At 40.9% G+C, this 15,181-nt stretch overlaps 1 protein-coding gene across 1 annotated transcript in view; it reads right to left on the bottom strand.

The window, feature by feature from the left end:
* LOC124804616 (probable E3 ubiquitin-protein ligase HERC1) overlaps positions 1–15,181 on the bottom strand; it is a 790,356-nt gene that overhangs the window by 507,480 nt on the left and 267,695 nt on the right. Inside the window, exons 21-22 of the mRNA XM_047264817.1 lie at positions 4,809–4,965; positions 4,610–4,702 (exon numbers count right to left, since the gene is read on the bottom strand). Coding sequence (XP_047120773.1) covers positions 4,610–4,702; positions 4,809–4,965 — 250 coding nt within the window. The remainder of the gene's footprint in view (positions 1–4,609; positions 4,703–4,808; positions 4,966–15,181) is intronic.

Raw genomic sequence — 15,181 nt, 5'->3', positions numbered from 1 at the left:
TTATTGCACACAATATGGAGCAGTTGTTTACCACCATCTGTCAAAGCAAATATAGGGTTAGAGTCTGACACATACTCGGGCATTTAGCGCAGTTGCCCAATAAAATCCAGGACACATTGACACCGGCTTCTGTCACCACAGTCACTGCGTAGTACTTCTGTCAGCGTAGTCACTGCGCAGTACGCTAGCACAACACCAACTGTTTCACATGCAGATTACACCTTCCTGGCACCTGAGGTACATCTATTGACCCAGCAGATCAGTGAACTGTTATCTCGACATGACCCGAGCAATGACAGAAGCTGGAATCGATACCGCCGATGCTCACACAGCAGGTCATCGACAATCTCTTCTGCAACTGAACAGAGGTCAGAAGTAGGCGCCTCCTCTGATTGTCAATCGGTGTCTCTGTGCCTCTTTGTTAGTGATCAGCAGTCCGGCTGGAAATATTTAATAGACAATGGGTGCAATTTGTCCATTTACCCATGGATTATGTCGCACATGAAGTGACCACCCACTGCTGCAAGCAACTCATTCATAACAATGTATGGCACCCTGTGCTTGAATCTAGACCTGGGATTACGACGAGACTTCACTTGGGATTTACCGTGGCAGACATCGCCAAACCTATCATTGGAGCAGACTTCCTTGTCCATTACAATCTACTGCTGGACATGAAGTACTCATGCCTAGTTGACAGCATCATAGCCTTAACAGCGTCCGGATTTTGGTGGAATGCAGCCGTTCATACTACCAAAGTAATACAGGTGGTAGACATTGACTACGTGGAGTTGCTGAATGGATTTCCAGCTCTGACACGACCCCCTGGAGTGTCTAAGGAGGTAACGCGTGACACTGTCCACTACATAGAGATGATCTACGGTCCTCCCATATCTTGCAGACCACCCATATCTTGCAGACCACCCATATCTTGCAGACCACCCATATCTTGCAGACCACCTATATCTTGCAGACCACCCATATCTTGCAGACCATGAAGTTTGCCTCCAGATCGTCTTAAAATTGTGAAAGCAGAGATCGACAGTATGATTCGTGAAGGTATAATGTGGCCTTCCAACAGCCCCTGGTTCTCACCACTACATTTGGTCCCAAGAAAGGGTGGAGCATGGCAGACTTGTGGTGACTATAGAGCCCTGAATGCCAGAACAATAGTGGACAGATAATCAGTGCCATTGTTATGTGACTGTAACTATGCATTGAGTAGTGCAGCTATTTTTATCATCCTGGACTGTGCAAAAGTGTACACAGACCACTGTAGCTGAACAAGACATTCCCAAGACAGTAATAATCACACCTTTTGGCCTGTTTGAGAGCAAATTTGTGACTTCTGGACTCAGGAATGCTGCTCAAACATGGCAACACTTGTCAATGGACTTTGTGCTACAGGGCCTAACTTTCGCTTTTGCTTACCTGGACGATACTTTAGTTTTTTCTTCATCGGCAGAGCAACATCAGCAGTATTTAATGGAAGTGTTTAGGAGGTTGTAACACTATGACATCATCCTGAGTACCACCAAAAGTGTGTTTGGCCAGCCCCAAGTGGATTTCCTAAGACACAGGATAGCAGCGGGATCACTACTACTGCCAGACAAGGTGGAAGCAATCTTATGAATTTCATACCCAAATACGACCTAGGAATTGCGTTGATTCCTCGGTATGTTTAATTTTTATCGCTGTCACTTGCAGCACTCTGCCAAGTTACAAGAAACCGTTAATTGCAGCGCTCACTGGCCCAAAGAAAATGGTAACTCAAGTATAACGTGGACTGATACCACGTGTGTGGTGTTTGAAGTGGCCAAAAATAGCATCGCAGATGCTGCACTACTGCACGTTTGGCATTAGTGGTTGATGCTAGCCATATGGCAATTGGTACAACGTTGCAACAATGATGTAGTGACACATGGCAAACACTCACGTTTTTTTTCGTGCAAACCAGCACCCACTCAAAAGCTGTAGAGTGCCTACAACAGAGAACTTTTGGCTGTTTATGAGTTTGTCAAATAGTTCAGACCTCAACTGAAAGCTAGAGACTTTGTTATCTACACCAATCACAAACCGCTAACTTACGCCTTTCACCAGAAAAATACAAACTGTTCACCTAGGTGAGACAATCAGCTAATGTTCATCTCACAATTCAGCACAGACTTCTGGCACATCTCTGGCATCGACAGTGTGGTGGCCGATTGTTTGTCTCAGGTATGAAGCATTACTAGCATGACTGATTATGTCAAACTTGCTGCTGCTCAACAATTAGATCAAGCCCTACATGGACTGTTACCAGCAGAACATGGGTGTTGGATCTGCAACTTATTGAAATTCCAGGGAGCGATGTCAAGCTGTACTGTGACATGACCACATTGAAACAATGGCCATTCCTACCAATTACCTTAAGAAGGGATGTCTTCTATATGCTACATTACTTGTGCCACCCTGGTATTTGATCAACAACCTGCCTAGTGACGAATTGCTATGTGTGGTCACCTATACAGAAAGATGGCCTGTTTCAATCACATCCACATCAATGTTGTTGGCTTACTGCTATCGTCTGATGGCCAACGTTACATACTTACAATGATAGAGCATTACACCTGCTGGCCAGAAGCTGCATCAGTGGACAAAATTACAGCAGAAGCTCTGACTTTCACTTTCATGTCATATTGTGTGGCATGCTTTAGCTGTCAGATATACATGACGACAGACAGAGGGCAGCAATTTGAATCTGATCTATTCAGACAACTCACAAAGTTTTGTGGCACAATTCACCAACAAACATCGTGCTGTTAACCAGCCAGTAATTGGATGATCAACAGATGGCATCACTCAATTAAGGCAGCACTAATGTGTCATGACAAAGAATGTATCAAGGCTCTTCCCAAGGTACTACTTAGCCTCAGAAACACTTCCAAACCAAAATCTAGACACTTCTTTGGAGGAACTGGTGTAGGGTGAGACATTGAGGCTTCTAGGAAAATTCATGGAAACAAACGCTCTGTCACAACCAAGGAATGATCGACCAGAATTCCTACACCAACTGCGAGAGCACGTGGACCAAATTCACACACACCAGCCTCACAGACAAGGTGCAGCTACCAGCTTCATGCGTCAAGACTTGAAAACCTGTTCACACGTCATGTTACACATAGAAGACATCAGATTCTCATTGCAGCTGCCATATACAGGACCCGACCTCATAGTCACAAGGGAAGAGAAGACAGTGGACATTTCAATTGCTGGAAAGGAGACTACTGTTTCTACAGACCGACCAGCTTATGTCTGCCAAGAAGCAGAAATATCAGAGCTTCCAAGACTACAGCCTCACCCAACAGCTGCCTCATCACCACCGTCACAGATGCCAGCAGACCTACCAACACATACCTTAAGATCCAGATGGTGCACCCATTTTCCAGCCCACTATTTGGAATAACGCTCTGCTTCCACCATGGTGGCTGATGTGGTGACATCGTGTAGTTACACAGTGTTCTATCATGTGTGTCAGTTGCATCTGTTTAGAAACAATCACACTGCCAAACATTTCGCGCGAGCCGCCAGAGGCACTGTGTTTTGTTTTTGTTATTCTTTGATTATGCTTTTTTATAGTTTTGTATCTCCCATGCTGGTAGTCAGTTCATGCATAGTTACAAGATAATGCAGATATTTTTGTTCCCTGCATGTTAAGTTATTTTCAACTGCAAGCTTGGAATGATCAAGCAGTCCATGTATTCTTCGCTGTCTCCAGCAGCTGTGATCAATAAAGCTAATGTTAATACTGTTCGAAGGAGTTTTTGTGTAGTGTGATTCCATCGATTAAGTACATGCAGGTTCTAACAGTCAAACGACAGTTTGCCCTGCTTGTAACGACAGAATGCAATAACATGGACGAAAAGATAGCATGATAAAATGAAAGAAATTATATCAAAATTAATACATCAAATTAGTTAAAATCATATGAATAAAGATTTAGAATGACAGAAAGAAAAATGAGAGCAAATGAAGAAGTTGATATGATAATTAAAATATTGTGACAAAGGAACAGAAATAAAAAAGTCACATTTACACAAATTAATTGAACAAAAATAATGATCAAAATCACTTCTAGAAAAATTTAAAAATAAGATAAATTTGAAGCACCTGACTAGATTCAAACTCATGACCTTCTGTATGTGAAGGTCTTACCCTATCCATTACATCATGCAACCAGTCTGTAAAGCACTACATCACCACACAGGTGGTTTCATAGAGTTGATTCCACCACTGGGGACCTCTCATAAGTAGGCAAATCTAGGACTACAGATACAAAGGTCAGGGGTTAAGTGATTGGTTGTTCATAGCATTTTACCTGCCAATTATAACTTCTATCTTCTTTGGCAATTATTTGTTAATGTGAATAATGACCAAATTACCCGTAGGTTCAGAATCTATATTGCATTTTATGTTCCCCTACGGCTGGTTGGATAGGCCATGTACAAGAGGTCAGGGGAAGGTAAGAGAAGGAAATAATATTTCCAATAGGTTTGTTCCTAGAAAAGCACTGTGGTGTTCAAATCAGCCTTCATGCTGAGGATACATATACTTTACAGTTTATACTTACATAACTCAGGAAGAATGAAAAATCATCATCACCCTCCTTTCCTTCATTTACAATTAGAATATCCATCACTTTGCTCAGTGCTGATAGCCTTAACTGAAACAAAGGAAAGAAATTTAATCAACTATTAACTTCTAACTTAGTATAACTTATTATTACATCACAATTCTTATTTACAATGAAATCACAATTTGTTAGGTACCTCTGCTCTTTCATCCTGATGTTGCATGGCAAGCAGTAACTGATCAGGTTCATTTCCCCATCCTGAATCTTGGTCAGTACAATTTGCCAGTAACTGACGCTCTGCTGGTTCACCACGGATAAAGTGAAGCAATGACTTGCACAAATTTTGACGAGAGCTGAAAGTGAAATGACGAAATGTATATACTGTTATAACGTCAAGTTTAACACACATATTTCAGAACGACACAACACATATAAGTCACAGAGTAAGTTGACAAGCAAGACATGTGTACACGTTAGCATTCGAATAAGCACTGAGTCCCAGTCTAGCGGCCGTTGCTCGGCCGGCCGCTTAGGTGGCGCAGCTGCTGCATGGCTGGCAGACAGCGCCACACGTAGAGGACACACGTAATTGCGCGGCAGTGCTTTGGATGATGGGCGAGTCACAACATATACGTTTATTAAGACTAACAAATTAAACCGAAAATAACAAATATGTGTTTTACATGATGAAAATAATCAATTTTTTTAAAATATAATGTAACTGGGATAAATAAAAAATCTACTCACCACATGGCAGCAGGAGAACACAAATATAAAGGTATTAAAGTTTGCAAGCTTCCAGAGATAGTGCCTCTTTCTTCTGGCATAAGGGTTGAAGAGGAAGGAAGATGGCTGAAGGAAAAGGGCTGGTGAGGTTTAGGAAAAAGAGAAAAGTTCAGAAAAGTGCACAGAATCCTGGGTCAGGGGAGACCTGCAGGGCAGGATGAGAAGGAAAGTCTTTCCTTTTCCTAAACCTCACCAATCCTTTTCCTTCACCACTCTTCCTTCCCCTTCGACCCTTCTGCCACTAGAGGGCACCACTGACTCCGAAATCTTGCAAACTTTAATACCTTTATATGTGTTACTACATGGTGAGTAGATTTTTTTGTGTGTTGTACAGTATTGTAAAATATTTGTGAACACATTATTAATAATAAGTAATGCAGAGAGCAGAGAAAGCACTGTTGTTCAAATGGCTCTGAGCACTATGGGACTCAACTGCTGAGGTCATTAGTCCCCTAGAACTTAGAACTAGTTAAACCTAACTAACCTAAGGACATCACAAACATCCATGCCCGAGGCAGAATTCGAACCTGCGACCGTAGTGGTCTTGCGGTTCCAGACTGCAGTGCCTTTAACCGCACGGCCACTTCGGCCGGCTAGCACTGTTGTTGATACTTCAATAATATCCTATAATTTTGCTGTCCAAATGAACTGATTTAGCTCACACTCTAAACCCCACAAAAATATGAAAAATCTTGATGGGACACCTATCTCTGCAGCAAAGTACTGTTCTCCACGGTTAGTGAAACCTCTGGAAACAGTCTTGAAAGATAGAATATTAAATTTTATAGAGAAGAATAACATACTACATGAGGCACAGCACAGTTTTAGAAAATTCAGATCTACCACCACAGCCACAACTAACTTTGAAGCCGGCGTTATTGGAGCATTAGATCAACAAACAAAAGTCTGTGATATTTTCCTTGGCCTCTCAAAGGCATTTGACTGTGTGTGTCACTGCAAACTAATTCACAAGCTCAACTATTATGGTATCAGGGGTAAGGCAGCTGAAATCATCAATCATTTGTGGAAAACAGCGAGTAGAAGTAAAACATAAAATGAGTGGCACTATTGTAAACGTACACGCTAATTTTCTGGCAGTTAAGTTTGATGTACCTTAGGGATCAGTTTTGGGCCCCCATCTTTTCATTCTGTATGTAAATGATATGATGTCAGCAGTAGGTAACAATGTGGTAATGTTTGCACATGACACTCTACTCAAAGTAAAAAGTGACTTGGTAAAAGAGCTGGGATCAAGTGCTCCTACAAATATGAGTGACGCTTACAAATATTGCAGTGAAAACAACATGTTTGTAAATGAGGATAAGTCAACATAAACGCAAGTACAAGTGAATAAAACTGCAGAGACAGAAAATATTTCCCTTTAACTGGGTAATGCAGTTATCAAAGACATAAGGAGTTACAAATTCTTGGGTGTCATCATTGATAAGCATTTGATGTGGGGGGACCACATCAACAAAGTATGCTCAAAAGTAAGCAATAACATATTCTTAATGAGGAAGATATCTAGGACAGTAAACACAGACACACTACTAACAATGTACTGTGGTCTAGTCATCCCCACTTATCGTACTGCACTTTAGTCTGTGGAAATGCTGCACATATGCATATCCATAGATTAGTGAAGCTCCAAAAGAAGACTGTTAGATGCATTGCAAATCTAACCCCCAAGACAATCCTGCAGAAATAAATTCAGGGAACATACTATATTGACAGTCCTTTTGCTATATATATTTGAGACAATTATGCATGTGAAGGCAAATAGTACTACCCAGTTAAACAGAGATATACACAATTACAATAGAAGAAATAGGGATGATTATCACCTACAAAGGATGTGGCTCAAGTTATCCGAAAAAGATCCTATAACTGCTGGGCGCATTTTACACAATAAACTTCCATCAAAGGCACTAAAAAGACATCTTGTTTTCAGAAACAAATTAAAAGGTTATTTAGCCTCCTTAGCCCCATAGAGTTTAAATGAATACCTAGAAGCTAAACAGTAGAGAGGATATTGTTCAAGCACGGAGGCCATCATAAAATGTGTTTGCACAAAGCAGTAAGCACAAATATAAAATACATGTAAAGTCTTATTACATAAGAATGATCCTGCTGCTGCTTGTCCTTTTTTGTTTGTTTCAGAGACCTAGACAGACATGCTGTTGTAAAGTGAGGCTGTCAGAGTGTAAGACGGCAAAGATTACTCAGTGCATGGCGTACACTACTGAATTATGATTGTGAAAGCACAATATTGTGAAAATGTGAAGATGAGCACATGATCTTGTATTGTCATGAAAGTGATAATATCCATGTTTCTGTCTTCCAGGTTATGTTAAAGACACTGTTTTTTTAAGTGAGAGGGTTTTTGACACACTGCCTATTGGCTTCTGTCTTGGGTTCTTTGGCCGACTTTCATCTAATGATGCCATTAATCATCCCAGAGTGACGGACAGAATCGGCCGTATATTGCGCAAACATGGCGTAATGACGATTTTCAAACCGACAAGGAAGATCAAAGAGTGTCTTAGATCGGCGAAGGAGAAAAGGAACCCACTTGCAATGTTGGTAATATACCGTATACCATGCACATGCGGAAAAGTTTATGTCGGAATGACTGGGCGATCAATTAACACCAGGATCAAAGAGCGTAAGAGACATTGCAGGTTGGGTCAGGTGGAGAGATCGCCCGTGGCAGAGCACGCACTGAGTGAGACCGACCACATAATAAAATTCACAGACACGGAAGTTCTGGCTGTAGAGAAGCACTATCACACACGCCTGTTCAGAAAAGCTGTAGAAATACAAAAATATGCAAACAGTTTCAACAAGAAAGAGGAAAGTCTTAAGGTAAACGGATCCTGACTTCCCGTACTGCAGCGAACGACCATCGCAGGTAGCAAGAGGAGAACCGCACCGGAAATGACCGCGGAGAAGCCCTCGGATGTTGGCGCGCCAGGTACATATAGTCTGCGGCCGCAAGCTCGGCTCCAGTTCACCACCGGCAATGGAGGATGAAGCTTTGACAATTCCAGCCACTCGTGCTGGCGAAACGTCAGTAAAATCATTAGATGAACGTCGGCCGAAGAACCCGAGACAGAAGCCAATAGGCAGTTTGTCAACAAGTAGTCACGAAAGCCTTAACAATTTTAAGAGGGTTTTTTTCATAGAGTAATAATTTACATATTGCTAGGTCTGTATTGTTTGTGTGTGTTGAAACTGAATATAACTTGACCACATCTATACAATGAAAACAGTCTACAGATTCATTAAGAAATATATAAATAAATAATAGTTCCATCAGCTTGATAAATTATTCTCAGTGAGTAAGCTACAGAAATTCAAATTGAGATAGCTTAGTTGCCAAAATTACATTACTCATGAAATCTGCTAGATAAACTACATGATAATATATTTCATCCATACTTAAATTAGTTGAAAAATAGTTTTTGGTGATAATGTTATAGTACCAAATGGTTCCACATACAGTGATGAGCCAAAACAGTATGCCAACTGCTCAACAGCATGCTGGTTCACTTGTGGAAAGCAATGCAGCAGCAATTCTACAAAGCATGGATTTGACAAGTCCTTGGTAGGAATCCAGAGGTATGAAGCATGTTGATGTACAAATTGCACAGTTCCAGTAAATAATGGGCCAAAGGTTTATTGGTGCAGAGATGGCACCTTGCAGTGTCCCACATGTGCTCCATCGGCTCCAGATCAGATGAATTTGGTGCCCAAGACATCAACATGCGTTCACCATCACACTACTCAAACCACTGTAGCACAATTCTGTCCTTGTGAAAAATGCTGTTATCCTGCAGAAAGATGCCATCGCAAATGAGGAAGACATCAAGGACAAAAGGATCCAAGTGGTCCATAATAATGTCTGTGTAGTCCACAGTTGTCTTGATATCTTCAATTACTACCTCATGTCTCAGGCCCAAGTGAAGTCCCCCTTAGCATAATACTGCCCCCACTTGTCAGTGTCCGTTTGTCTGGGTGACAGTGTATTCAGGCATGACCGTTGACCCAGTGTAGCACGAAACACAGTTCATCCAAACAGGTGACATATTTCTATTGATCTACTGTCCAATCTTGGTGATCCCATGCCCACTTGAATTGTAACAGATGATATAGTGTCGAGTCAACATGGGAACTAGTAGTACTCATCTATAGTGTACCTTAATATTCAACAATGTGCACGGAATTATGTGCTCTGGAACACTTGTACCTGCACCAACATTGTACTCTGTCATCAGATGTGCCACAGATCGCCGCATGTTCTACTTTACAGCGCAGGCTAGCCTCCAATATCCACACTCTGTGATGAGGCATGAATGACCAGTACCTTATTGCTTGGTTGTGGTTTCACTTTCTTCCTACCATGATGTTCACAACAGTAGTAAGTGCACAATCAACCAGCTTCACCATTTCTGAAATGCTCATTTCCAGACACTGGTCCAAAACAATTCCTGCTCTGTCAAAGTTGCTTTAGTTAGCGAATTTCCCCATTTGTGATTTGTATAGACATCAGAGTGAGGTTCCTGTTCATTTCTGCTACACTTATATAATTTCCTTACCATGTTACACACCAGAAATGCCACCAGGCAGCATTCAGTCTCGCAGTGAGTGGTAGGCATAATGTTTTGGTTCATCAGTGTGTGACGGGACCGAGCTCCATATAATACATGACTCGTGCTAGAGTACTATAGTACCACGATTCTCATAACCACTTCCTCCTTTTGTGTAAGCAATATCAAGGTCAATTATAGCATTCTTTGTGAACAGTAATATAAACAGTGATATATCAGTAAAATGCTGCTGTCGTAATTTTAACCGACATGGTAAGGAGGTAACAGTAACTTGTTCTTGATTAACAATTAGAAGAGACAGTCAAGACTGCAGAATATCTCATTCATTAGAACAAGCAGTTTTGGCATGTTTAAATGGCCATCTTCAAATTCTCACACACAGCTGCTCTCCATGCTGTCAGCTCATAATCTGAAAATGGCTGTTTAAACATGCTGAAACCCATCAGTCTAATAAATGAGATATCTGCAATCTTGACAGTTTTTCTTAATTGAAAGTAGTGCTCTTTGCACTTACTCCTACAACCACAAGTTGTCTTCTCAGGCCATATCGAAGCGACATCTCACCTTGTGAAAACATCATTAACTGTTTTATGTTGTCAAGGTGACTAGATATGACTCCACCATTGATATGCCACACTGTTAAGTGCTGTAGCTTCATAAACAGCACTTTTCTGTATGGACATATTGCTGACTTGCCTCATGTTTTTCTGTCACACTCATTAAGACTGTCTAGTGACTGAGGATCATCTTATTCTTTTACCCTTGTCCTGCACTGGTTCAGGTTTGGCACGGTTACTAACAGATTTGGTATGGTTAATTTAAAGGGTGGCTGGATGCCCTTCCTGCAACCACCCCGTTAAGCCCAGAAGGAATATGTGTACCCCAGCTGTATGTGTGTAGGCTAGTGTTATTCACATGAAAGTATTCATGTGAAAGTGAGCAAACATTTTCTGAATGTTTGTGAATTGTGTAACTGAGGTAGGACTGGGGTACCAGCCCAGTAATCATCTAGTGGGATGTGGAAACCACCTAAAAACCACATCCTGGCTGGCCAGCACAAGGATGTTCAGCGTCAGTTCGCTGGGCGGATTCAGTCTGGGGCCAGCACAACTCCCCATTCTGCAAGCAGCTCTTTAACATACCTAGCTGTCCGGGCAGGTTGTAGTGGCTAAGGATGTTCTGTATATTTACAACAAAATGACAAAACCAAAATTTTGCAATTTTTCCTGCATGTGATGGTATTCACAGGTCCTTCAGCAAAAGTTGTTGAATGTTCTGAAATTAATGCCTATTTTGTACCCACCACAGTAACCTTTAAGCCCTAAGAAATTTCAGCAATGCTATGTACACTGGATCACTGAGCTAGAGGCATTGACCAAGAGGTGCTAATTTAAGTGCTCAAAAACAGAGTATCTTACACCAATACGGTGATCCAAGACACAATAATCAGTATCCAACACACGAGGCTTTCCAAGTCCAGACACTAAATATTTTGAATCCTTGTTGAGAAGAGCTACTAATCCTAGTACAAATCTTAGAGGCCACAAACCAAATGGAAAGAGCCATAAGAAACATCTCTGAGATGCCACTCCGATAAGAAAAACTGTTGGAACACCAGGAAGCTTCACCGCCCAGTTTTCACTTTTGGTATAATAGAGAAGTTGAATGTGTATTTCAAACATTGAAACATCGCACTGAAACACCCTCGTCTCCCAAGAACAAAAACTTCCACAGTTTCTTAGCATAACAAAAACTTCCACAGTTTCTTAGCACCTAGAGAAGGAAGAGGCTCGTCATCATCATTATCATCATCATCATCACCACCATCATGGCCTCCATCATCATCCTGGAGAAGAGGCTTCCATAACCATAACTTCTCTATGAGTATCAACATTACACATGGCTCACCTCCTGAAGCTGGACAGACATAACAAGTAGAGAGTCTGCCACTCACTTTTTCAGTGTTAATGAGTCTTAACTAGGCATATCAAACATCAGATCTGTTGCCCTGGTATTGTCATGACTGGCAAAATGACTACCATGGTAGATATTCAGACACTGTGTTATACTGAAAGTCCCCTGGCCACAATTTTCCTATGACTAACAAAAATACTCGTGGTCATACTAAAGTCCTGTTAATGATTCTATAAACAATGGCCCAAGGGGTTCAAGGTGGCTGCTTATTGCAAGGTTCAGGAATGACAACCTTCCTCTTCACTTTTGGATTTTATCTACACTGACTACCTGCAAGGGTAAATCCCATTACAATACAATAATGAGCAGTTTTAATATGAAACAGGGGTAAAAACTAAAGAGTGATTCTTCAGTATGAAACTCCAGATACTGTACCAAAATTACAGATGTCATATGCTAAGAATTTGCTGAGAACATCACCTTCAATTAAAAAAAAATCTTCCACAAGAGAACAAAATTAAAATAGACTTGGAAGGGGCCAAATAGAACTAAAAATGAAAATGCTACACGTGTTTTATGAAATAATAAAGAAATGTTGTAAGATGTGATGGACCACGACTACTTTAAAATTACATGTGACTGCAGACTTTTAAGATACACGGAAAGAAAACTAGGAAGTAACATACTCACCAGGGACGTAGAAAGAAATTTGAATTAGAATTACAAATAGGGATTTATATCAAATTACACAACAGAATCAGCATCTGACAACAGTTGTGATTAGAATTGGAAAACATTACAGTGGAATTTCAATTTTACATTCTCCGAGTTTATATTTTTCATGGTTCTACACCATAAATTCGTGGCCCTTGTAAAAAAAAAAAAATCAATGCTACAAATGTACTGATTTTACGTTTCTTCCTAGTAACATTTACTTTAATTCTAAATTCTTACTCAATGTCTCACTTGACTTCATCCCCTTTTCTTCCTATTGACATTTGATGTGACTGAACAAGCTATAAGTGGCACAAAAGTCAAGATGGTTTGCACCATGGATGGTGGCAGACTTAAGGGAATATTTTAGGCCATTGTAGAGAGGGGAGATGTCAGAGAGGAAATGCTGATGTAATCCATGATTGGGTTTGCCACTACAATTTGCAATGTTTAGCTTCACCGCGCAGTTATGATACAACTAATTCTAGGTAGCGGCACCAATGGAAAAACAGTACAGTTGATGTGAAATGTTCTGGACTGAGCCAATATGTGATGAAGGGGCCCAGCTGCCACCTTTTCTTGTGCCACGTATAACTCAGTCTCATCTTTTTGCTTATATTTCTGATGTACTGTATTCAGCAACAGTATCAATCATTAAGCTTTTAAATTCATACGCTGCGCCTCAAAGAATATTGCTTGATCAGAATCAAGGAAGCTTCAGCCATTTTTGGCTAAAAAGCTCTTATTTGTCTGGTGACTTGTTACATCACCCAACAGCTGGTGCAGTGACCACACTACACTAATAAAAATAATAAGTTTGCAGACCTTAGCTTATGAAACATTTGAAAATCCTAAAGTACTGGATTATATAGCATAAACTGGCACAGATCCTACAAATCAAAGTTGGTGTGAGAATTTAATTCTTCTCCTCCTAGGCACAATTTTTACTGGCACTCATAACATCAACTCGCACAACCGAATCTCAAATCCATAAAAAAAACAAGAAATAAATTTCAAAAATTTTATGTATGTAACTGAAAACACTAACTTCCGCTAATGATGTAAGAGGTAATTAAGCCTTTTCCCAACACACTACTGCCACAAATTATACCTTAAAATATGCAGTTTCAAGGGTTCTTTCATTTTGATTTCACCTCAAAAACAGCAAAAATTTACAGCATATATGGTGGAATAAACTGAAAATTGTGAAACACAGTGGAAACTGCCAGATTACATCACATCATATGTTTGTTTTCCACCTGCAGAGAATACCTATTTAGCATGGTGAAGTCATGCTAATAAGGTGGCTTCTAGCATATAGAGTGATAAACAGCAAGCTTACTTGACAGTTTGTTCCAAAGTACAGCTAATATGATCAGTGTATAGCAAAAGGACTGAGCACGGCTTCCACTTACGTAAAATTTATATACTTATATGCACTGTGCGATAAAAAGTATCCACACACCAGGCTGAAAATGACTTACAAGTTCATAGTGCCCTCCATCGCTAATGCTGGAATTCAATATGGTGTTGGCCCATCCTTAGTCTTGATGACAGCTTGCACTCTCACAGGCATACATGCAACCAGGTGCTGGAAAGTTTCTTGGGGAATGGCAGCCCATTCTTCATGGAGTGCTGCACTGAGAACAGGTATCGATGTCAGTCAGTGAGGTCTGGCATGAAGTCAGCGTTACAAAACATCCCAAAGGTATTCTATACGATTCAGGTCAGGACTTTGTGCAGGCCAATCCATCACAGGGATGTTATTGTCATGTAACCACTCCACCACAGGCCATGCACTACGAACAGGTGCTTGATCATGTTGAAAGATGCAATTGCCATCCCTGAATTGCTCTTCAACAGTGGGAAGCAAGAAGGTGGTTAAAACATCAATGTAGGCCTGTGCTGTGATAGTGCCATGCAAACCAGCAAGGGTTGCAAGCCCCCTCCCTGAAAAACACGACCACACTGTAACACCACCGACTCTGAATTTTACTATTGGCACTACACACGCTGGCAGATGATGTTCACTGGGCATTTGCCATACCCACACCCTGCTATCGGATCGCCACATTGTGTACCATGATTCGTCACTCCACCCAACGTTTTTCCACTGTTCAGTCGTCCAATGTTTACGCTCCTTACACCAAGTGAGGCGCCGTTTGGCATTTACTGGTGTAACGTGTGGCTTGTGAGCAGCCCAATTTAGTTACAGTAGTTCTGCTCAGAGCCTGTTGCCAGAATCCAGAACATATCATGCCTCTACTGACTGCAGCCAATATAGGCTACTCCATTTGCTATGTGTGGCACCACAATTAACAGGATGTGTTCAGTGAACAGTTGTGTGATGGGTTGTTCGTCTCTGTTGCAGTCCTCAATGGTGTTTAATGCATCGTGACAGCAGACAAGCTGTTATAAATGTAACAGAATGCTGAAATCACAGCAGGCTTAACTTTGTTTCATATTCATTGGTACACATAAGTACCACATGTGAAGGAAAACTTGTTTGTATATACACACTTTCATGAAATCTGCTATGTTTTCA

This window comes from Schistocerca piceifrons, chromosome 7 (genome assembly GCF_021461385.2).
Source record: "Schistocerca piceifrons isolate TAMUIC-IGC-003096 chromosome 7, iqSchPice1.1, whole genome shotgun sequence".
Classification (NCBI taxonomy): domain Eukaryota; kingdom Metazoa; phylum Arthropoda; class Insecta; order Orthoptera; family Acrididae; genus Schistocerca; species Schistocerca piceifrons.
This window is presented reverse-complemented; position numbering and strand designations above follow the sequence as displayed.